The sequence below is a fragment of the Lasioglossum baleicum genome, chromosome 11 (assembly GCF_051020765.1).
Source record: "Lasioglossum baleicum chromosome 11, iyLasBale1, whole genome shotgun sequence".
NCBI classification, from domain to species: Eukaryota; Metazoa; Arthropoda; class Insecta; order Hymenoptera; family Halictidae; genus Lasioglossum; species Lasioglossum baleicum.
Window position 1 is genome coordinate 13,334,953 of NC_134939.1, and position 24,141 is coordinate 13,359,093.

Consider the following 24,141-nt stretch of genomic DNA (forward strand, 5'->3'; position numbering starts at 1 on the left):
TTCTACAAGATTGTATTCTCCTTTTGTTGCGTCAAATGTCTAGAAAAACGCATTTTATTTTCGTGTGTAATCAGTTCCACACGCCCACGAAGATGGGACAAAAATCGCCCCATCCGGCATGCATTTGTGTGTATGTGCTTGTGTTGTGTGGCTTAAAAATAATAAGTAATAACAGATAATAACTAGAATATTACACTAGACACCTCCCAACGCGTTTCAATCTATTTCTCGTCATTGTTGTATAATACTTAACAATTCGCATTCCTTTTATTTCGACAAGCTGCAACGCAACGTGGCCTACGCATATATATGCTCTCGATCGTCTGATCTACGCGAACAGAAAAGAAGTTGAAACTCTAAACTGGCCTTCGAAATCCGCCGACAACGATCGTTCAAATTTCTAATTAAAAACTCGAGTATTGATCAAAAGGTAACTCGACATTTTTGTTTGTATATAGCCAAGCATTCGGAGACACGCTTAAATTAAGATTGCACATAAATTTTAAGTCACGCACGATCCACGGGATCAACGGGAATACAATTCCCGGGTGACATACGATAAAACCGCTTCGAACATATTTTTAATCGGTTCGACTCGATGATTAGGGGAATATAGGCCACGTGTCGAAGTCTGTATTCAGAAATAGAAACAAAAGAAAACATAATATACATGCGCACCTATATAAATATTACATTACATATTAAAATATGAACATGGCTCAATGTATATGCAAGCTGTTCTACAAACTGCAGATCAAAAATAAGCAGATGATTCGATCGCAAAGTGCATCGACTGAAACGGCTTGCCGACTCGGTAGAATTCCGCAGAAGCGCGTAAATTATAATTAGACCGCAGATGTTTATGCAATTTTCAATTTTTGTAGATAAATTTTGAAAAAGTAGATCCAAATGAAATCCTATTTTCATATGGTAATAACTAGACTGCGGATCTTTATGCAAAATAAAAATTATTTCTTCCCGGAATGATTTTAAAAGAGAAGAAATTATATTTAGTGACATCTTCAATTTTTGTGAAGTTCCGCAGTCCAGTAATAACATTTGTAGGTCCAAAATGAATAAAAATAGTACTGAAGTCCGTCGAATTTGACGCTCCAGCATTTTTTCAACATTTTTGTAAACCACAAATGCATAAAAATCCGCAGTCTAGTTGTAATATTAGACGATTTTAGTCTTCCAAGATACTATTAGTTTTCACGGAAACGTTCAAACGTTCAAATATTCTGTAGTGATGGCGTGCAAAACCACTAACCGTGATTCTTCGCATTGGTCGCAGAATCGCCGTGCTTTTTAATTTCGAGTGAAGTTTCTCACTGTCACCCTAATTCCCAATGACTTTATTCATTATTCCTCGTTATTCCTTTACTTTAAGTAAAATAAATCACGAGTAACGCACACGTAGCAATCCACGCCACCCCTACTCGAATGTAAAACTCGAACGTAATACTATGGTTTCGAATGTTCATGTTTCGGACGCGTCTCTATCCGTTTCGACCGGATGCACTTTGCTGAATGTACCACTTGGAAAGTTAGTTCTCAATTTATAAAACATTCTTTCTGTCGTATCGGTGTGAAGCCAAGTGCGGGCACAAATGGCTACGAATTATTCATCGTGATAATACGATTTAACATTTAATATTAAAGTTGCACGCGTGCTCTGACACGCTTAGCACGCTTGTACTGGCAGTGGGCATAGCTCCCCTCAATACTCTGGCATTATGGAGTTCTTATCACAGAGATATCAATTTGTTTGGTACTTTCTTCCCCGCTGATTATTTCACTTTCACCGTGGAAACTGTATACGTATTCAGTTATTTATCCCAGCATGATCCGTATTTCTTTTTCCTTTCTTTTTTCCACTAGAAACGATACAATAATATTGTATAATACATATGTACTGTAAGCATACGAACGTTGATTCGACGCTGGTCCAGCCTCGAAGCTTCGGCGATAACATTGTATAGTTTCCAAGAGGCTGGGCGCGAGGATTATGGTCGTGTTGATATTAGGAAGAAATCCTTCCTTTTCTGATGACGCAATTGCTCTCGAGAAACGCATTCCGTTCGAAGTTTGAGCTTGCATCTCAAGAGAACATCGAAATACACGCTTGCTCTAGAAATTAGTGGACTTTTTTCTCTCTCTGTAACATTCAACACCAAATCCTGCCTTACAATACATATTTTTCAATTCTTTTTACTTTTCCAAACTCATTGAGCAACGGAGACACACCTGCCTCGACCCAATGCGTTTGTACTTGAAACTATAGTCGTTTTCTATTCGTCCTAGGTATCGAAAGTTTCACAAGCGAACAGAGTTTAATGTTTAATCGTTTGCTAGACCTTCCTCGCGATCAATGTTAAGGCTTCTCTTGCGAAGTATCTTTTTTAACAAACTTATTGCTCGGAAAGAGGCCTTAGAGTGAGTGCCAATTATTCGTATAAATTCAAATTTCGTCATGTTAGATGTTCGAAATGAACAAAGATGGAGCTCCAAAAAGTAATTTGGTAACGTGATCGGATCGGTTGTAACCACCTAACAACTGTTTACGTCTGCATAGAACTGACCGAACACAATGCGTGTCTAACAACGACGAAATTGAGCAATTACGTGTTTCAACCCTTTGCACTCGAGCTCATTATTAAATTTGTATTCAATAAATTACTAAACGTATTTGATATTTTAATAAACCACCGAAAGTATTGTACGAGGTATTATATCAGTTTTACATCGATAACATTCAGAAAAATCATATAAAATGGAAATTTCCCATTAGAATAGCTCCGAGTGCAAAGGGTTAATATCACTTCGATCTGTTACAGAGCTTATACACCACAACAATTAAACCACGTCTCGTGGGAAGCTTGTCACGCTCGAACAAAAATGTATGTGAGACTGGCGTCAGTCTTTTTAGTTTTGGCAAGAAATTGGGATACTTGTTACACGAATATCGATTACGATCAAAATTACGGAAAAGTTTCACGATACACAAAACACATACTACGTTCAAATTCAACATTTTGAAAACAATTTTGTTGTTTTCGATAAGAGTCACGTAGCCTTCGAACTAATCGACACCTATGGCCATGTCAATTTTTTAAAAAATCTCCTGCGCGAGATATCGAAGATGAACAAAAGACAACGTTCGATTATGGTTTTGAGCTATTTCTTAGAATATTTTCATAATGTTTATAAAACGAATCGCGTACTCCGTAACAAAGTAAGAGTTTAGCTTTTTAAAAGATCAGCGGAAAGAAAGAGAAAGATTTCTCGCATTTCCTAAAATGAGAACCAGTCTCGACTACGTTCGTTCCAAGGCCTTCACGTTGTTCGTTACTTTTATGCTCGTCCGTAGCAGCTTAACATGCATATATACGTATATACATATACATATGTACACGCAAGCACGCACTCACACACATATCTGAGGACACGTACACGTTACGTGAAATACAAGAAAAGAAATGACGCAGAGCACGCCAGCAAAATATCGAAGAAAGCAAAGCAAAACAAATTACAACTCTTTCCGCGTCTTTCTTCCGCGACAAAAGTCCACGGGAACTCGATTGTTTGGCGACAATGATTCCGCGATCCTTGGACTTGTTTGTCCCTCGGCTTTTGCTTAGCTTAAAGTTGGCGTTCGTCCTCGAGACGCTGATAGATCGTTTCCCGGTTACATTTCGAACAATCGAACAATTTTGCAATTGAGTTGCTGCTTTGCACCGCTAAAGAAAACGGCTTCAATCCTGAAATAGGCTGGCGGGCTCAAGGTGTGCAGCGACATTCACTCTGAGGCACGTGCATTTTCAAAATACTCGAATCGGTTTCGATCATACAGGAGAATGCAAATGTTTCATTTGCATGCTTCTATATTCTACGAACGGCTCAAACTGCGGACTATTGGTTCCGGAAAGTATCGTGCGGTGTTCTACCATTGATACGTTTAACCCTTTAGACTCAAAGTCATTTTACCACGTTTTTATTAGCTCGCTTTCTTGTCTGTTTGTTTGTTCGGTACAAATTTTGCAATTGATTTTAAACTAACTTCTCGATGAGCTAGAGACTTGAAATTTTAAACATAGCTCAGAACTGTACAACAATGCAATATTTGAAATTTTTTTGTAAAAAAGCCTATGCGTTTTTAATTCGAAAATCAAGACGATTCTTTCAACCCAGATCATTTTTATTTTATGTAATCTTTTTTACATTGTGCACATCGAGAATTGAGCTTATTACAATTCATAGAACACAGGCGAATTTGATAATATTCAGACTGTTTCGAACAATGGTATGGCAATTCAAGTGCAAAGGGTTGACTGGTAAAAATATCCGAGAATTAAAAGTCGTTTCAACCTTGCAAAGATACAGTTTGCTGGTGCCTTGCAGACCTTGGCGAATATGAAACTCTAATTCCTTTTGCCTTTACAGGGTTGAAACTAGAAACATTTCTGACTTGTCTTTCGGTCAGTCTTTGTTCGGAAGACTTTCCTTGATTAATGTGGTTGTTAGAGCTGCGGCGCAAAACAACAACCTCGTCCGTAATTGCGAGAGCATCTTGTCTCTTCTTGTCGTAACTACCGAATCCGCTCGCTCGACTTTCTTTCAGAGAGCAAGCAGAGCCGTGTCCAGCAGCGGATGTCCAGAGCAACAATTGCCCGTGGTTCGGCAGCTGGGGAAGTTGTGGACAACGATAACGAGAGTAGAGTCTGAGCGAGGTGCTATGGGAAGTTGGCGAGTCCTCGGCTACACAGTCGAGGGGAGTTTCTTCGACTTACCGTACGTCGCGCGCGAACTTATCACCAATTCACCACAAACAAGTGTTAGATCTTCCACTATGACGCCTTGGCGAATTGAATAACAGAGTTCTGTCTCTGAGACGCGAGGAACCCGATCCTTTCGCTCTCCATCGATTCTAGGATCATTTTACACCTCTTCCTCGGCGGAAGAATTAACGTTTCTCGAACGGGGATCGCCAGGTCGAGAGGATCCGGCGATGGTACTGGACTGACGGGATTACTGCTCGGTGGTGTCAACATTGGTTCCCGTTCAACTCTGATCCCGTACTCCCTTTGCCTCTCCTCTTCAACAGCTTCGAGCGCAGCTTCGACCCGTCTGCGTGCGTCGTTTCCGGGAAGATTCAGCAGGGAAGAACAGTCGCTGACGAAATCGTTGCTCGGAATTCCAAAGGTATTGTAAGTCGGCGAGACTTCTTGGTATATGAACGTGTGACACTGCTCGATCGGGACAACCGGCGTCGGCTGGAACGGTTTCTCTTCGTTCGGCGCCACGAGCGGTTGCGAATATTGCTCTCTGGAATACATGTAGTAGGTGAAATCCCGCGGTGCGTTGTAAGCAGCGGCGGCATCAGTGTCGTCGTTTCTGCTTGGCTCATCAGTCTTTTGGTTCTCCTTGTCGCTAGCAGTGCCTACACTGTACCCCTGCGAGATCTCGACCTCTGGCTCGATCGGCGAGTCCCGCGGAGAACCAGTCACGGACGAGTCCGAGTGCGTCTTTATGTGCATCTCCATCGTCTTCTTCGAGCCGAAGGTCTCGTGACAAAGCGTACATTTGTAGACCTTCTCGCCGTAGTGAGCGACCTAGAACAGTTCAAGAATAATGTTGCGAATTTTTGTAATACCAAGCTTGTCTTCGCGCCATCATTTGAAAGTTTCGAATGTTTTAGTTGGCCGTAAAGTGGACGAACAGTAGGGTGAACTTCCGGATGTTGATCAAATCGGATTCAGCATTCCGTGCCACATTATAAACAATGCAGTATAGAACAAAGTACATAAGTTTGCTTAATTGTCGAGGAAAAACATGTTTCATGGAGCCCAATATAATCCATCCCCATCTCCAGTGAGGGGGCAGGATATCCACAAGTTTGATCCTCAGTTTGATTTGAATATGATCATGTCGTCCCAAAAAATCCCTTTGGAAAACGTGTTTTTATAAAAAATTTTCGCTGAATCCGATTCGACCGACTTTCGGTAGTTTAGCCGAGAATTGTTTGAGATTTACCGAATGTAAATTACCTGGTGAAGCTTTAATACGTGGTTGTAACCGAAGGATTTGCCACAGATGTCGCAGGTGTATGGTTTTTCCCCGGTATGCGTGCGCGTATGAACTTTCAACTGTTTTGAGCACGTGAACCCCTTGCCGCAAGCATTACAGACGTACGGTTTTTCCCCGGTGTGGGTGCGCATGTGAATTACCAACTGTCCACTCTGGATGAACGTTTTCGAGCACACTGTGCACTTGTGCGGTCGTTCACCGGTATGTATTCGCATGTGCCGGTGTAACTTGCCACTGTGTTCGAAAGCGCGCCCGCACACGTCGCACTTGTACGGTCGTTCCTCTGTGTGAATACGACGATGCACGGTCAGGTTCTCCTTCACCGAAAACGATTTACTACAATACTCGCACTGATACGGCTTCTCGCCCGTATGCGTCCGATAATGTCTTGTTAGCCGCGCTGGCACCGCGAATGTTTTCCCGCAAATGTTACATCGGTAAGGATCCTCGCCGTCCTTACCGTGCGAGCGTAGGTGGCTCTGGTACAAGTTTTTCTGTTCGAAGCTTTTCTGACAGAGGAGACACTGGTACGGCTTTTCCTCGGCATTTGCCGACAGAGTCTCGGACCCGCAAGTCGGAGACGCGTACACGGTCAAGTCTGGACTACAAACCAAACTCTTCACTGGATTTACGGGCTCCAAATTCCCCACTTCGCTGATAATTGACATCGTTTTTGGATTCGATTGCGGCTCTACTTGATAATAACCAACCATTCTTCGGTATCAAGTTAGAAATCTGAAACGGAATTCTGCAAGTTAGGATTCGGTATCAATCGATTATCAATTCTATTCTATGTATATACGATTCGTGGCCGTTTTTTTTCGAAAAATTACCGCCAAACAAGTTTTGGTATGTTCGGCTCGAAAATTCTGATTCGCGTAGTCCGTATAAAATTGGTTGTAATACGAACCAAATTTTCCAGATAATTTTGCGTTTCTTTTTTTAAATACCGCGAAACAATTTTTGATATGTTCGGTTCGAAAATTTTGATTCGTGTAGTCCGTATAAAATTGGTTATTTCTCGATCAAAACTTCCCAGATAATTTTGTTTCATACGAAAATCGGTAATCGTTTTACTCGACAAATATTGCTAAAATCCGATAAAACTAATTAAAGATCGAACTTCACTGGTCTTTGTATACATAATACATATCGATCTTCAAATATGGATGATGGAAATCTCAAACTTCATTGTAAATGTTCCAAATTCAGAACTCCAAATTGTTTTTAATATAAAATTAAAGAGGACGATGTTCAATTTTTAATTTCCTTAACGATAACTCATGATTATTAGATACTGATATATAATACATGAAATTGAAATAAATAATGGCTCGTATTATACAAAATATATTGCACACCATCTCTATCGATAGTTGAAGATCCAACTATCGAAAACTATCGATAGTTCTCCACCACTAGCGAACGCAACTGTATGTAAACGGTTTGATACGCGCTGATCCGAAACGTTAGGGTAACACGGCCTACTCGATTCCCCACCTTTCGCCCTTAGAGGTTCAAAAAAACGCCCACGAATCGTGCGACGCCCCGTGCGTGCACGCACGCGCATCCTGCAACTTCTCATCGACATCGTCCCCGATCCCCGATCCCTCGATTCTACTGGGCCTATGATAAACCGTGTATTATCGACTCACGAACCTGCTATACTCGACCCTTTTCGTCTTTTTGTCTGCCCAAGGGGAATAGGAAAATAAAAGTTCATTCCCTCCGATAGAATCTATCCAACCAACAAAATTGATAACCAACAGGAACGAACAGAAGAAAATCAACTGTCTGCAGTCTGCACACTTTCCACCGATGAAATTTGAATTTCCTGTTACGCCACAAGTTCAAGCTTGCTGCGATAATAATAAACTAGTTCGCTACGTATATCGCATAATCGGTCAGTAACGAGAATCGCTTATTGTCCAACTAAAAACACAGTGTTCTCATACACTCTAGAAATTCGTAAGAATAAAAGGAAGAAATACTGTGAAAAGTCAGAAAAAGAATATGTACGTGGTACTCTGCAAACTTCGATATAAATTCGGCAATTTTATGCTTGCGGATTTTTTAAAAATTCTGAAATTGACTTTACTGTCGCGTGTGCCATTGGGTAGACTGTTCGTGAATCTTTCCGTAATTTTTTGTCGAGCGGAACAGAAGAAAAGTACCCTTGTGGTAGGGGTCCAACCAAAAGTCAATTTTTGGTTCGGGGTATTTTTCAGCATTTTATTCGGCGATGCCGTTTTGAAGCATCGGCAAGGTTTATTGAAAACAAGTCAGAAGGCTTAATGAAGAAGCCCGATGTTGATCACACGTTCCTACGAGGTCGTCGGTTCAGAATAGGTTAAGGCTGGGTTGAACCTGCACGCGCGTGTCTCACTCCGCGAGTCCGTGAGGCGGTCGCCGTGGTCGGCGGTGGTGCAATGCCGCGACGCGACGGCAGAAACCGCCTGCTACTGCCTCCACGTGCACTCGCCGCATTTTTTTATAGCGATCACCGACCTCGTGCAACTCGCAGCGCAGTAAGGACGTTGAGTTACATCACGGACTACGATACATATCGCCTCTTCTAAGAGAATCAATCGCGATCTTTCTTTCTCGCGTATACCAGAACTTCTCCTTCTTTCTTTGCTACGTGATACCTCGAGAATATAAAAACGCAATCGATTGCGAAAACAACGTTTCGAACGCGACCGAAGTTCGCGGCCAAGGAGACTCACCGTCGAATCAAAATCGTCGCAATTTACCACGGTTCCTAATATTTCTTTCAACATATCACCTACACGTTTCATCCTAGCGAATTTCTCGGTAACCATATCAATCTCAATTACGTACTGTAATCTAATCATTTCTTTCGAGAATATTATTTATTCGGTTCCCGGTAGGCGAGTATCTTCATCGAAATGTCGACCAGTCGACTACCGGTAATTTTTCCTAGCGATACATTTTTTCAAAATTGACTGTCACTTCATGTCGTGAACACTTTGAGATAGGTTAGAAATTTTGACAGGACAGCAGAAGATCGAAGAGAATTTATCTGGACTCTGTCGAGCTTCGTAAGAAATTTTGACAGGACGCGAAATTTCTATCGAACGCGAAAACTTTCATCTGGACTCTTTTGAGCTTCGAGAAAAGTACGATTGGAGATCGAACGAGGACGAGAGTTCGAGACGAAGAAACGTCAAATTCACCCACCTGTGCCGTTCTTCCGTTCTTCTTACACCCTCGCGTAGTCGATACACACCACGTTTCTTCCCATTGTTCTGCAGGCCAGCACAATTCGGTTGTTGGAATAACAGAAAAAAAATGTAGGAAACGAACGCACAAGTCTCCGTTAACGCATGTCGCGTACGTTTGTCACTTCTCACAGTTGAACGTCGACAAAAAACTCAAACTTGAAAACCAAAGGACCCGCCTCAGGACACGGCCAATCGTACTGTGCAATGTTTACCGCCTGGCCGTGCCGAGCGCCGACGGAAATCATCGATCATGGCCGAAGTACCGCGCTCGACCCTCGCCCCTCTACGCACGCTACCCCCACCACAGCGCCTACGACGGCCGACCTACAATTTAGGGCGACTAAGTGCTTTTCGCAGCACGTGGAGGCAGTCGTCGTGGTTTCTGCCGACCCCGCAATTCGCGTCAAGAGCATGACGGAGAACGCCGCGCCGACAGACGAAGATGAAAATATCTCCGGTCTATAGGGACGCGGACGCGAACGGTCGCGTACTACACAATACACTATATCACTACATAGATACTATACATTACACACTATACACGCGTGCGTAACGCCACGACACGGCACGATACCTTCCGATAAGCTTTTCTAATCGCAGATTCGTTATCACTGCTCGGAATATTCATATCGAAAGAACAATTTATTTTCTGATCGCACGGTGTCAACCTTTAGGGCTCTGCTGGGCGTCCACTTACTCTGTAGCACCTTCCATTTATTGTTTAAATATATATTCGAATATTAAAACTTTTTGCCGGCTTAGAATAATTTCATTCTGTATGATTTTTTCATTTGCTGGAAATGAAATTGACATAATACCTCGTACAATACTGAAAATAATATAACAGTATATTATTCAATGCTTCTAATATTTTTACTGTTTTAAATTACACCTACTCATTGTTGTCATAAATTCGTAAAATCATAAAACATGGTTAATAATATAAACAATACTTTGAATAATGGTGCAGCAATTTTTTACTCACGACTGTTCATTATTCGATGACGTGCATATAAACGAATAATAATGATGTCTACGTTTTGTTCCAGTGTTTTTGTCGTTTCTCAGCTTCGGCGTTTAGAGATAAATAAACATTATCTACGATATGAATAAAAGAACATGTTACGGCTGCATTGGTAATACATACACTGCTGTGCAAAAGAAAGACGCACCCGGCCATATTTAATAGAAAAGCGTAAAAAATCAAATAAGAACACAGTAATTTTTGAAAAAGGATTCCGCTGTTTAATTGAGTAATTCTGAGAATATATGTGTTATTGCGGATTATCTAATACTTTAAATGCAATAAATCAATCATTGTACAATACAATTTCTACATGAAGATATTGTTTGTCATTATATCTTATAATTATAGTGGATGCTTCTTTCTTTTGCACAGTAGTGTATATCGTAGTTAGACAAAATGTTTGGCTTCTTCCTTTTAAATGCAAGCTGTTCGGAAACGACGAAATTTCATTCGGCGGCGTCGTGGTCATGCCTGGGACAAGTGTCGTGCGCCGCAACGATATTGGTTTCGAACGGAGAAGAGCAATGACCCAGTGCGAGCGGTGCACGTGTGCCGGGTAGAAACCACGACGACTGCCTCCGAGCAGGGCATTGGACGCCGCGTGCGCCAGCACAACGACAGCCACGGTGTGTCGTTCGTCGTTCAATGTTGTGTATGTGTATTAATATGTATTCCTGAGCTGTGCTTGTCTGTGTTCGACATGGACACAGAAACAGTGGCAACCACACCGGCTGCTACATATGTACTTTATATCTGATAATGTTAAAGCCTAGCGAAACTTACCTAGTAAATCATATAAGAACTTTTAGTAAGTACCTATGTAAGGTACGATAGTATAGAATGTCAATGAGAAAAGTCTAAAAATTATTATATAGCAATATATATTTCGCGATGCTCTCTGGTTGAGCGGCAGACTCGGACTGAATTGTTTTTCTCTATTTAGATGAATTACATCGTCATTAGAAAAGGAGTGATATCTACGTGACCATAATTATCAAAGTGGTTTTACGTAGTCATATATGTACAGTTGGTCACAAAAATATTGGGACAAAATTGCAATAGATCGGAATTGTAGAAAAAATACTAAAAGTTACATTTCATAACTTTTTTATGTGGGCCTATATGGAAAATTTAAAAAAATACGTTTTGTAGATCTGTGTCAACTAAACATATTCTGAAAATTTCGTAAAAATCGGTCGACGTTGCAATGAGCTACAAACGTTTAAAGATGGTGAAAATTGCAATTTTTCATGATTTTCGGCCTGTAACTGCAATAAATCTGAGGATTCAGCATCTTTCAATGCCTGTCATTTTCCCCGCATCAACTGATTGCTATAAAACTTTCACATTGCATATAATCGACACAGATCTACAAAATGTACTCTTTAAATTTTCAATATATGCCCACATAAAAATGTTGTGAAATGCAACTTTTAGTATTTTTTCTACAATTGCGATCTATTGCAATTTTTGAAAAAATTTCTTTTCACGTCCTGTAGTAAACTAATTGCTCTTGCTTTCCAAAAAAGTTCAATTCGCATGGTCCAATATTACAAAAGTTATCGTCTTTTTAACAGTGTCCCAATATTTTTGTGACCGACTGTATTTCTTGTTTCGAGACATTTAAAGGGAAAGGATATTCACACTAAATGAGTTCTATGTAATGTTGAAATAATATGCACTATCTAACGGTTCATTTTTTAAAATATGACATTTTTAGTAATGACTTTCTTTTTTAATTTTGACTTGGACCACTTTCATAATTATGGGCACATATTTAATTCGATGGGAGCTGCTTCGAGGAAAATATACAAGGCTATCGCTCTGAAGAGCTTCGAGATCTCGGCAAGCGTCAAATAAGCGTTTACATTTTATTCGTTCACTATTTTCCAGTAATCGGCGATACATATTAAGATATCGTCCTTCGTTGACACGTGTACTTAGAAATAGATAATAAAAAATAGAAAACTGTCTACCATCTCACAATCAAACTAAAAATGTATGTATCGATGGTAAATGGTCCCAGCAATAAACATTCTAGAGTATTATATAACGCATTACACAACGTTCAATGTCATTCGCATAGACGTAGATAAGATTCGTATTTGAAGTTGCAATTGCGTGTATAAGTAGGTACCACTGGTAACTCATTTGCCAGTTCTGTAACGAGAAGTGTACCAATTAATGAATTATTATCGTAATGCATATTCAGATGAAATAAAAATATGATTATTTTAAAAAGTTATCAATTTTTGTGTCGAGGTTTATACCGCCTAAATATGGGAATACGATATGACAGAAATTAATATATCCCATAATCAAAAAATAACATATTGAAAAATGAAGGACGAGGGATAATTAAACTTATTGGAAATTTTTAAAGCACGACGCTCTACGGTCGCGGAACACGGTCCTGTGAAGACACGTGGGTCAACACGATTTACGTGGTTTCAAACACACGCAATGTTGGGGACGCGGTGAGATCAACGAGGGTTCGAAGATAGAAGAGGTTGAACGGTAATGGTGGGGGTATGGACCAACTAGAAATCTGTAGAGCGGGGAGCGAAGACCGGCGGGGTAAGGGTTGAGGTAGCAATCAACTCTAGAACGATGTCGTACCTTGACCAATCTCAACGCGACTTGTTTTAAGCTATGCCAGCGGCAACCTCAGAACTGACTCGTGATCGTGCTGAAACCAAAATGGCAAAAGGAACGAAGGACACCTCTTTCTTTCTAACAGGCTGCTATACTCGTCAGCAGGTCCACGTGCTGATATTTATAACAAATCGAACGCTTCCTTTTTCACACGCTTGCCTGATAAGGTATCATAGAGAAATCAGTAGTGGGGGACTACAGTATTACGTACAGAGTGATAGTAGAAATAAACGAATGGATATATATGTTTTCTACAGCATTTATTGTACTCGTATGTATGAATATACATTTATCCTGTTTTTTACATTAAATGGAAAGAGACAGGTACTATATTATTATCACTTCTATTATATTAACAGGTCCATTATCAATCATAATGGACCTGTGATCGTAGACAAGAACAAGGGAAGCGTAGGAATGAGTAAACGAGGTCGACCAACGTGATCGTATTTATGTAGAAAGTGGAAAGTATTCTTAAGGTCAATGACTTCGTCCCACGTGTACGCTGACTACACCTCGCCGTGTAGTATATTTCAAGGTCGTATACATATATATATATATATACAAAATCATTTTTTTTATTTTCTCTTTTATGAATCTACAGTATGTTTTCATTGTAGAATGTTTCAGTGTATATTTGCGCTACAGAATCGAGCAAACAAATTATATACATCGTCTGGTACGTGGATCAATTTTATCTTTTGTAAAACTGACCTGAACTGCTCGCTATTTAAAAAGAAAAGGAAACGAAGAAAATTTAAATCTGAAGTCAATGCTAATCGGTTGTTTCCCACGATGAAGCAGTAATCAACCGTGTACTCACGGTTAGTAGAGATCGCATCCCTTAGTCATGAAACTTATAAAAATGTCGTATCATAAACAAAATAGAAGAATAGACTTGATACCTTATTGTCCTTCGTGAGTCAAGGTTCACTGTTTTACCGACAGAGAAATTGGAGATTAATTACAGCGATCTTCTCTCGCGAACGATAAATCAGCGACCTTTTCTCGCGAATGAAATGCAACGAGAGTGAACAAATATAAAGAACTGCATTTCATTTATGACAGATCAGGGTGTCACGGAACTCTCTTACCATTTTCATTTTCCCTATTTGCATGCAAATGAAGCCATCTAGCCCGCGAAACAACGATTTAGGACAAAAATAGACTTGTTACATGAAGATTGACGACATAAATAAAGGACATGAAACACAAAGTCCATAAGATGGTAGGTCTATCCTTATACCGCGTCTGTTGTAATACCTTAGACTGCCGTTAGCAAATCCCGTCATATGTGCACAACTTAGGGTTAGCATAAATAGAAGTGCAAAGCCAATAGCAGAGAGTATATTATTTCCTCTCTGCCAATAGGCTTCAGTCCCTGCCGACCTGCCAAAGTGACGTAGGAGCTTGTTGGAGTTTTGGAGTTTGACGCAAAGATGGGGTTATTCAGTAGTGAAAAGCGCTATATAGATAAAAGATCAATCAATTACGTTTTGCAAGGTGTAATTTGCATTATTCGGCAGCATGTAGCTGTCGCAGCTTTATGAAAATGGCTACATGCCCAGCTGTATGCTTTCGAATAATAGAAATTACGCTGCCGAATAGCAAATTACGCCACGTAAACGTAAAAATAGAACTTTTGAGAGCGATCGCGGCCTAGATTGATCTTTTATGTAGCGCTTTTCACTACTGAAAATTCCCATATTTTCATTATACAGTCACTTTTATTGCATTGCTAAAAACGAGAGAACACGCAATGTTTGTCGAACACTGCGCCATCTATGCCTCTAAATATTGCGTTATAGATGGAAACACTCAAGTTAATTAGAGAATGATTGTTGCCAGCGGATTTTCGGCCCTTTATATTCAATAATAAATCGTATTGCGTTGAATCGTTCACTGTTTGTTAAAATCTCACTGAATATCAGCATATTTTCTAGCTCGAAATTTTCGTTCAACAACTACGAGCAGAGAGGATATCTCTGCTACGACGTTTCGCGTGTTCCGTGTAAATAATCGTCCTTCATTCACTTCGCAAACGAGTAAGATGAAAAGTTTGTACGCACCGCCTCTCTTATTTAATAGTGCGAATTCATATCAGATGGCGTAGCAATTTGTTCACCACTCGAATACACAGGAGTTTCCAAGCACTGCTTTGTCATGGACGTGCAAGCTTCTAATGGTTCGTACTTGTTTTCCTACGCTATGTGATATCTTCGCGCGTTAAATTGCATCGTAATTTATGATCCTGGAATTGCACACTTTACACAGGATATGGTGTATCTGCGAAGAGAAGCATTGCCTCTTGAAAAATGTATCCCAGTGGAAAAGGTTGAATAAATGTTGATTTACAAAGCTTCGGCGTCACTTCGAGAAATAAATTTCTATTCAGTTACTTCGAGGATATTCGAGACGATACAGGATGGCATTCGAATACAATAACGTCGATTTGCGAACAGTCTCGTATAACTTTACGCCTCGAGTTACATACACTTTCTGAACGGAATATTTGCTTCCTGTACAGGAAGTATACTTTTCGTCCAACGAGTGTTTTAATCTTATCGAAGCCGATTCGTTTTCTGAAAGTTATTTTGTTCGGTGCCATACAGATTTTTCGTTCGATTTCATCGTTGCATCGTTCAGAGCAACAAATTCTTGAACCACATATAGCCTGATTAAAAAGTAACAATATAATCGTTATGTGAATATAGGAATGGATATTTGTATGAATTCAGTGTATGCCTCCATCCCTGGATTACCGGAACTAGGGATGGTATGGATGGGCGATATGATGGTACACGGAGAACCCACTCATGAACTCATGCTGGATCCCCGTCAAGCCGAAAGTCCATTTTTCTCTCATGGCTCGAATCCGTACGAGGACATTAGGAATCATCAAATTGCGCCTACTATGGTACGATATCTACCACCACAGTTTTCTAACGAATGCTCAGAGCCAGATGAAGCCATGGAAGCTGTGGATGCTCAGGAAATGCAACAAGTTAGTCATTTCACTTGTCGATTGATATTAAATGGTTTTTTTTTATATTTGTATAATTGTAATGTTGTTTGTTTCTATGTTATTCAGGAATACGATTCTCAGTCCGAGAGGCAAGAAATGACGGATTATTTAACGTTAGAAGATTATATGGGCGACGAAGAAAGAGAGCAAGTTGTAACAAATGCAGCTACGCAAACTACTCAAGACAATCGTAACAGAAAAATAAAACCTATCAAACATCCTGGACTCGTTTTAAAAACACCGATCGCTTATCAACCGCACACAGACTTAAATTTTATACCAATTCGTAAGGATGGTATAGGTGAGTTCTCATTATAGAGACTGGAAATATTCTAGGATAAACGAATGTTTCATTTTCGAGTGCAAAGGGTTAACCCTCGTCCGTCCAAAGAGTTTGCCCTGAAATAAGTTATACTGTTCTGTTATTTGTAGACTTGTGGATCTTTATACATTTATGGCTTCTGAAAATGTTCAAAAAATGCTAGAGTCTCAAATTTAACAGAATTGAATACGATTTTTATTTACGAAGGCTACTGCTACTGAAAATAAGATTTTATTTGATTCCATTTTCTTCAAATTCTTCTACAAAAATTGCAAATTACATGAACATCCGCAGTCTAGTTATTTGTTTGTAAATTTGCCTGAAACTTTGTGACTTTTACTTTTCTTAACACGAAACACAACTGAAAAACCTAAGATGTAAATGTTAACTCATCAATTTTTACCTTGTTATTTCATGGATCTTTTACGATGGTGATGGATGAGGGTTAAAAGAAAGATTCTTTTTAAACTTTCCTACAAATCAAACCATTGATTACAGCTGTTTGTGAAAAGTGTGGCGCGATTGGTGTGAAGCATGCATTTTACACGAAAGAGCGTAGATTTTGCAGTAGAGCATGTGCAAGGTCTTCGGAACATACTGCTCCCACTGCAGATTCTACGTACAGTCCATCTCATTCTATAGAAGCACCTGCATCAGTAAATCCTACATCGCCGAACGAATCAAAAATAGTGAAACAAGTAAGTTCTGTCTGTGAGAATATTATGAAGAAACGTTGTAACAATTCGATATTTCAGACTGTAGTCAAAGAAGAATCGGACGCGAAGGAACACGTTGAAGTAGAAAAAGAGAAAGTTATATCTGAACCAGTAATGCCAGAAGATTTACCTATAAGAAGGAAAAGAACCGCAGAAATGGCTGGTTCTTACGATTGGACTCCGCAACTGGTGGAACCTGGATTTTGTGCTGCCCCAGTATCTTGCTTCAAACATGTCAGTGTTCAATGAAATCGGGATAAGTATACAATAATTAGACAAACCGGATCTTTATGCCAAATAAGAATTTTCTACCTACATTGTCAGAAAGTGGAGTGAATTAGAAATGTATTTTCTTTCAAAATATGTTTAATAGGCTGAAAACAATGGAACAGTAGTTTTAAACTGTCCTAATGTTTTCACTATTTCGATTTACACCTACTCATTTTCCCCATAAATGCATAAATTCCGCTGTCTAATAACAATACATGATGATCAATTCCTCTGAAAAATATTGATCTCCTCTGTTTTAGGCACCTATATCGGAAATATGGGATAATATAACAGTCGGTATGAAAGTTGAAGTTGAGAATACAGATTGCGACGAGGTGTGCGAAGCTTTTCCAGATTCTTTTTGGGTCGCGACTGTGCTGCGTATAGCCGGATACAGAGCTTTATTGAGGTACGAAGGTTTCGGACTGAATGCTGACAAAGACTTCTGGGTATCATTGTGCTCGAACGATATCCATCCAGTAGGTTGGTGTGCAACAATTGGAAAGCCATTGATTCCACCTAATAGTAAGTACAACGGAAACTCGATCGGCGAACTATCTCTGCAAAGGCACACAGTTTCGGTTGGTCGAAAGGATTTGATATTTGCAATGAATTTACGATACAATAGTTGCAACAAAAATCAGAATAGAGAAAATGTGTGCCGTTACAGGGTTTGGAAGAATATTTGTTCGAAGGACTGAAATTGTATCTTCATTAATTGTAATAATTTTTAACAGCGATTGCTAACAAATACAAAGACTGGAAAGATTTTCTAATGAGACGATTAACTGGTGCGAGAACACTGCCAACTAATTTTTATAATAAAGTTAACGATAGTATGAAGTCACGGTTCAGATGCGGACTTCACTTGGAGGTAGTAGATAAAAATAGAATCTCACAGGTAAAGGTAGCAACGATACAGAAAATTGTTGGGAAACGTTTACACGTAAGATACTACGACTCGCCGCCGGAGGACAATGGTTTCTGGTGTCACGAGGATTCACCCTTGATACACCCTGTTGGCTGGGCGAAGAGGGTAGGGCAAACGTTGGACGCGTATCCGGAGTATTTGGAGCGTGTCTCGAAATCAAAATTATGCGAAGACGATTCCACAGAAGATCTTTTTTATGTGCCAAAGAACCATCATTTGCACCTCTGTTACACGTTTAGGGAAGGAATGAAAATAGAGGCCATTGATCCGCTTAATCTCTCTGCCATATGCGCGGCTACGGTTATGCAAGTCTTGAAGGAAGACTACATAATGATCCGTATAGATAGTTACGACGAGGATGCGAGTGGTGCTGATTGGTTCTGTTATCATTCATGTTCACCTTGTATTTTTCCGATCGGATTTTGTTCTCAACATGGTTTACCGCTTACACCACCAAAGGGCTACGATCCTACTACGTTCACATGGGATGCATATTTAACAGAGTCGAATACTGTACCTGCTCCGGTGCAATTATTTAATAGGGTAATTCTAGACTTGTTCGATAGTAACTAAATTAGAAGTGTGAAATGAACATTTCTCTTTAAAGAACCGTTGATGAACATTCCAGGAAATACCTCAACACGGTTTTATCGAAGGAATGAGGCTCGAAGCTGCTGATTTGATGGATCCTAGATTAGTTTGTGTTGCTACTATTACTAGAGTGATCGGAAGGTTACTAAGAGTACACTTTGACGGTTGGGAAGACGAATATGATCAGTGGTTGGATTGCCAAAGTCCTGATATTTATCCAGTCGGATGGTGCGATCTGGTCGATCATAAACTAGAAGGGCCCCGTGTACTCAATAAAAACACTAGTCCTACTGGTAAATAGAAACAGAAACGGTTTCTCATGTACAGGGTGACTCCGAGAACTGAGACAAGTTGCTGCTCAACACAAGAACACAAAATTGTCAAACAATAATAATAATAAAGGTGCAATTGCACCTGGCGGGTGCATCGATGCATCTAAATAAAAAATGAGGTCATAGGAAGTTAGGACGTATTAAAAAAGAGCAGCAACTTTTCCAGGTCCCACACAATGTGCACCCTGTACACAGTGTGACTCCCACTAATATTCGGACGCTCTTAAAAAGACGATAACTTTTTTAATATTGGATCATACGATTTGAACTTTTTTGAGAAGTTAGAACAATTGATTTGCTACATAACGTAACAAAAATTTTTTTAAAAATTGCAAGTTGTCGGAATTGCACAAAAAATACTAAAAATTAGTGAATTAGTAGTAAACTAATAGCTCTAACTTCTCAAAAAAGTTATCGTTCTTTTTAGAGCGTCCGAATATTAATGAGAATCAGTGTACATATATCTAAACTGTAAACAATGATCTGTCACTTGTCGATCCAGTCATTTTCTTTAAATTGCTCTTCGAATTCTCCAGTAAAATCACCAAGAGGCCTTAAACGTAAAGCTAAGAGAAAGTTGAAGAAAGGAAGCAAAGTATCCTGCGCGAAAAACATTCTACCTCGGCACAGCGAACGTATTAGCATGGCTCGCGAACGCGAACGAGAGATAGAGCCAGCTCAAGGGGTAAAGATTGAAAGAGAACGCGACGTGGAAAGCTTACCAGAACAAAGAAATAGGGAACCGGAGCCGGCGGAAGAGCCTGCTGGTCCTGATCAAACACTACCTAGTCCTACCACGGGACAAGGACAAGCGCTAAATGATACTCAAAGCGAGATACAAAGTCCTCCGCCGCCGAAAGAAAGAACTGCGACATCCTATATCAATGTAAGTGACTCATACTCTAGTTTTCTATTTTATAGCTTTAACACACTAAAACGAAAGCACCCGTTTACCTTGTAATACGAATTTTATTTATTGTTTCACATTACCACAAGAAATGATAGACATTACTTTCAGAATACACCGGTCGCTAGAATTATTGTTTACGAGTATATCTGAAATTGTTAGGCATCGAATTGAGACAGGAGTATATTAGTAAAATGAATTATTTCCTAGGTGACGTCTGCCTCTAGTAAATACATCCCAAGGCTAGCAGATGGTGTTCAGAAAAGTTCTGAGTCTGGTGATTTAGTGCCATCTGAATGGAATGTGTTTGATGTTGCACAATTCCTCCGTGTTAACGATTGTGCAACGTACTGCGATAATTTTAGTAAACGTAAAATAGATGGGAAGACATTGTTGACGCTCACTAAGGACCAAATAATAGACCTGACCGGTTTCAAAGTTGGGCCTTCCTTAAAAATCTACGATCTTATTCAGCAATTAAAAATCAAAGTGAATCCAGCTCAGGAAAGGTTGAAATTAGGAATGAAAAAATTATTATAACAAAGCTAGTATGTAGTTAATACGCTGAATAAGTTCCATCATTGCATAGAAATAAACATGGATTTACAGGTAAGGCAAGTAGATTCAAGTAACGCGAAAATTCACGTTCAATCACGATCACGTACATCGTTTGTTACATGCTTTATTAATATACTAATATATACATATATCTATGTATAGACGCATTAAAAAAAAAAGAGAGAAAGTTAAAGATAAACCGTATTACATCACGACTCGAAAAATAATAGCATTCAGTTTAAAAACAGAACAATGTAATAAAAATTGTTCTTCGGAAAATCGAGTTTTAACGCATAGACTTTTTTTTTTAATTTGTTTTCTTTTAAGAGACAGTAGCGTAAGAACGATAATAAGAGATTACAAAGGTTATTAGTTGTTTGAAACAGTTAAATGATACGGATACAATAACAAGGACTGTTACATAATAACAGATACAAACTGAACTCCGAAAAATTGGACTGTACATGAAATTTGAGCAGATGCTTTTAAGACACTTTCAAGTGGGTTCTGTCAAACCATTGAAACAGTATTTGATTGGATTCTTTTGTAATAAACATTTGAATAATGGGTGTGTATATTTATTGATACATTACACAACATTCGTTATAATCAAGATATACGTAGTGAAACAGTAATAGAAAAATGATTTCTGAATAGAACAGATATTGCACAATATTTGTGAAGTGAAAAATCAAAATTGACTATTCGTTGGAAACGTTTCTTCGGGAAGCCGTTATTTGTAAATCCATGCTTTCATGTTGCACGAAATTGTGTCTGCAGATGCATGAACCACGTTTGAAAATTGTATATTTAAACAATCTTCTTTTTTTTCTGAAAGAGGCCGAAATTAAAAGCTTGTAATTTAAAAAAGGGGAATTATCGAGAGAGTAAATCGACAAAGAGGTATTAAAATAGAAAGTAAAAATATAGTAAAATGACTATTGAAGTACAAACTCTTGGGTATCGATTCATTACAGTTCTAATCACGTTTGCCTTAATAATACAATTCGCGGTATTCAAATAGTTTTACACATTTTAATAAGTTTGTCGATTTACTCTCGACTGCAAACCAGCCGGTACACTTCTGTACATAATTAAAGAAACTGAAGTAGTCGACTTCTGATCTTGTAAATATAGCATTTAACACAATATTAGGTATAGTTAATTTTTTTTTCAAATAAAAGAGAACATAACTACAGTGTACAAGAGAGATAAACTGTTGGAAAGTGGTTGATGCATTTGTATATCAGAATTGTATCTATATCTAGCTTTATAATACTTACAATAATAAATCAAACCAGTCGAACAACGTCTAAGACCGATTTAGACTGTTTAAATACTATTTTTAGTATGACGGAGCAACGTGAGTGCTCTTCTTATTTATTCAATGTTTTGGAATCTCAGTGGGTACTGATCCGGTTCGGTACCTTACATTTTCTAGCTATTAGTTTGTGGAAAGTCAGACGCAAAAAAAAGATCAATTGGGCATCTATGTTTTATCAAGCCGATCATATCAGATTCCGTTTTGTACAATGATACGCGGTTCGTGCAAACTATCTAACAACTTCATTCATTCGGAGAAAATATTAGGTAACTCTCTATCTACCGCATCGAAGAAAAACATAGCAATCTTTCTTAATCCATTAGTGTGTACAAATTCGGAGGCATTATGAATAGTATTACGATCTACAAAACTTATTACAAAAAATATTTGCATTTTCCTTTAGGAACACTAATCGCATAACTGTCAGTACAAAAAAAAAAAAAAGAAAACATGCAATGTCAATGTCATAAATAGGACGCAGATTATAACAAATTTGTACATGTTACCCCGATAAGTTCTAGATTTAAAAATGGCGTAACGTCCGATCGGAAATTCAATTATACGCATTTCTAATTTCCAAGCTGCTAAAGAAAAATTAATTCTTTTTATTCGATCGTACGTAGTATGTACATAGTTTGCAACTTTCTTTAACGGTAGGCAGTGGACTGTTTGCAACAGCGATTTTTTTTTAATAAAATTACTGACATTAGTCCCCAGCTCGTGTTATGCAAAACTAAAATTTCTATTTCCCATTTCGCAAATATCCATTGTTCAGGTTTCGATCAGGTTTTCCGGATTAATTAATAATGAACAGAGATACATGTACCTACGATGTTACAATATTTCCGTTTGCTTAACTGCATTTAAGACGTATTCATAGTTCTCCCCTTTTAAACGTTACTTATTGTGCTTACGTTGAACGATGTAATATATTATTAATCTAACGAGATGATACAAACAGTAGCTATGAATACTGTCTCCAAATATTATTTTTAGCCTGTCACTACATTGAAATAAACGAAATGCTACTGTGCCGTTGATGATCACTACAGTATTTATCGATAACGCTATAAGTTTTACAGGGAAAAGAAACGTCTCTTTTCCCCTCTCTTTTTATTTGTAAGTTTGTCACTCATATACTTGTTTTCTAGAAAGTAAAGAGAGAATGATTAAAAAACAGAAAAAAAATAAATGTTTTTCACATACATTGTAAAAAAAAATGCAAATTAATGATGGAAGTACATTGTTTATAGTAAATCATCCGAGTGTATTTCAGTTGCCGTTCCGTTCATTTTTACCGAGTACCGCAATCGACAGACAGATGGCATCGACTGCAAGATTTCTCCAGAATTTATCGATTCGAACCAGGAAAGTTATTCGAACGTGTATTATCGAGTTTTCTTTATCGTTGATGCTTGCAAGAAAAAAAGAAAAAAATAATTCAACGTCAAGATGTCAACGATTAGGTATTTTTAGAAATACAAAAGAGTTTATACAGGAGAAGAAGCCTAAACGAAGAAGCACGGTAAAGGAATCAACGTAAAAAACATCGGATTCATATTACAACAACAGAAACCATTAATATTTTTCAACTACAATTAGATCGCAGAGACGAATACAAAACTGTACGATTTCCGAGCGAATACAATGCATTAGGTTCGCTCGGAGTCGTTGAAATCGCTTTATTCGAAAACAGATACATATGTATACCGATTGCTCGAAGAAAGAATTCGATGGAACGAGCAATGAACGATACGAGAGTGAATTTGAGCATTTCCAATAGCTAGTCTTCGTGTATCGTACATATACATACACGATACACACTTTCCGCATACTCCATTCATTTCGTGACGCGTTTGTGTTGGGATATGCGCGACGGAGCAGTTAAGATGTGTATATCGTACGCGCAGGGAAGCAACGAATTTTTATTGTGAACTTTCGTGTCGTGTAACATTGCGCGGAGAGCTCGATGAAGGACCAGGATAGAAGTCGTCGTTGTATACAGGGTGAACCATGAATCGTGACCAGTAGAGATTACTCTGCTATTAGCAGTCCGATCGAAAATGTTTTTTACCAGGTATAGCAACTCTTTTTTTCCATAATTTTTGAAGGTCACCTTCAATTTTTAGCAGATACACCTATAATTTTTTT

General features: G+C 38.8%; 3 protein-coding genes across 5 annotated transcripts; 2 read left to right on the forward strand and 1 right to left on the reverse strand.

Annotated features, from left to right (window-relative positions):
- Window positions 1-3,093: 3,093 nt before the first annotated feature.
- Window positions 3,094-10,102, reverse strand: Kr-h1 (kruppel homolog 1). Its single transcript, XM_076433214.1, has 3 exons — window positions 9,289-10,102; window positions 6,048-6,822; window positions 3,094-5,612 (listed from the first exon to the last, which is right to left on the reverse strand). The coding sequence occupies exons 2-3, from the start codon at window positions 6,798-6,800 to the stop codon at window positions 4,848-4,850; spliced, it is 1,518 nt and encodes a 505-aa protein (XP_076289329.1). The 5' UTR covers window positions 6,801-6,822; window positions 9,289-10,102; the 3' UTR covers window positions 3,094-4,847.
- Window positions 10,103-12,454: 2,352 nt separating this feature from the next.
- LOC143213592 (uncharacterized) lies at window positions 12,455-13,836 on the forward strand. The gene is made up of 4 exons (XM_076433601.1): window positions 12,455-12,936; window positions 13,010-13,285; window positions 13,374-13,552; window positions 13,635-13,836. The coding sequence occupies exons 1-3, from the start codon at window positions 12,891-12,893 to the stop codon at window positions 13,400-13,402; spliced, it is 351 nt and encodes a 116-aa protein (XP_076289716.1). The 5' UTR covers window positions 12,455-12,890; the 3' UTR covers window positions 13,403-13,552; window positions 13,635-13,836.
- A 606-nt stretch (window positions 13,837-14,442) lies between these two features.
- On the forward strand, window positions 14,443-22,439 carry LOC143213587 (MBT domain-containing protein 1). 3 transcript variants are annotated; one of them, XM_076433594.1, is made up of 11 exons: window positions 14,443-15,199; window positions 15,289-15,348; window positions 15,753-16,018; window positions 16,106-16,340; window positions 16,860-17,059; window positions 17,117-17,311; window positions 17,608-17,872; window positions 18,085-18,821; window positions 18,907-19,162; window positions 19,738-20,087; window positions 20,319-22,439. In XM_076433594.1, the coding sequence occupies exons 2-11, from the start codon at window positions 15,330-15,332 to the stop codon at window positions 20,646-20,648; spliced, it is 2,853 nt and encodes a 950-aa protein (XP_076289709.1). In that variant the 5' UTR covers window positions 14,443-15,199; window positions 15,289-15,329; the 3' UTR covers window positions 20,649-22,439. The 3 variants fall into 3 exon arrangements, with proteins under 3 accessions (XP_076289709.1, XP_076289708.1, XP_076289707.1); XM_076433593.1 differs by lacking the exon at window positions 15,289-15,348; XM_076433592.1 differs by lacking the exons at window positions 14,443-15,199; window positions 15,289-15,348 and having other exon boundaries at window positions 15,367-16,018; window positions 16,860-17,311.
- The last annotated feature ends 1,702 nt before the right edge of the window (window positions 22,440-24,141 follow it).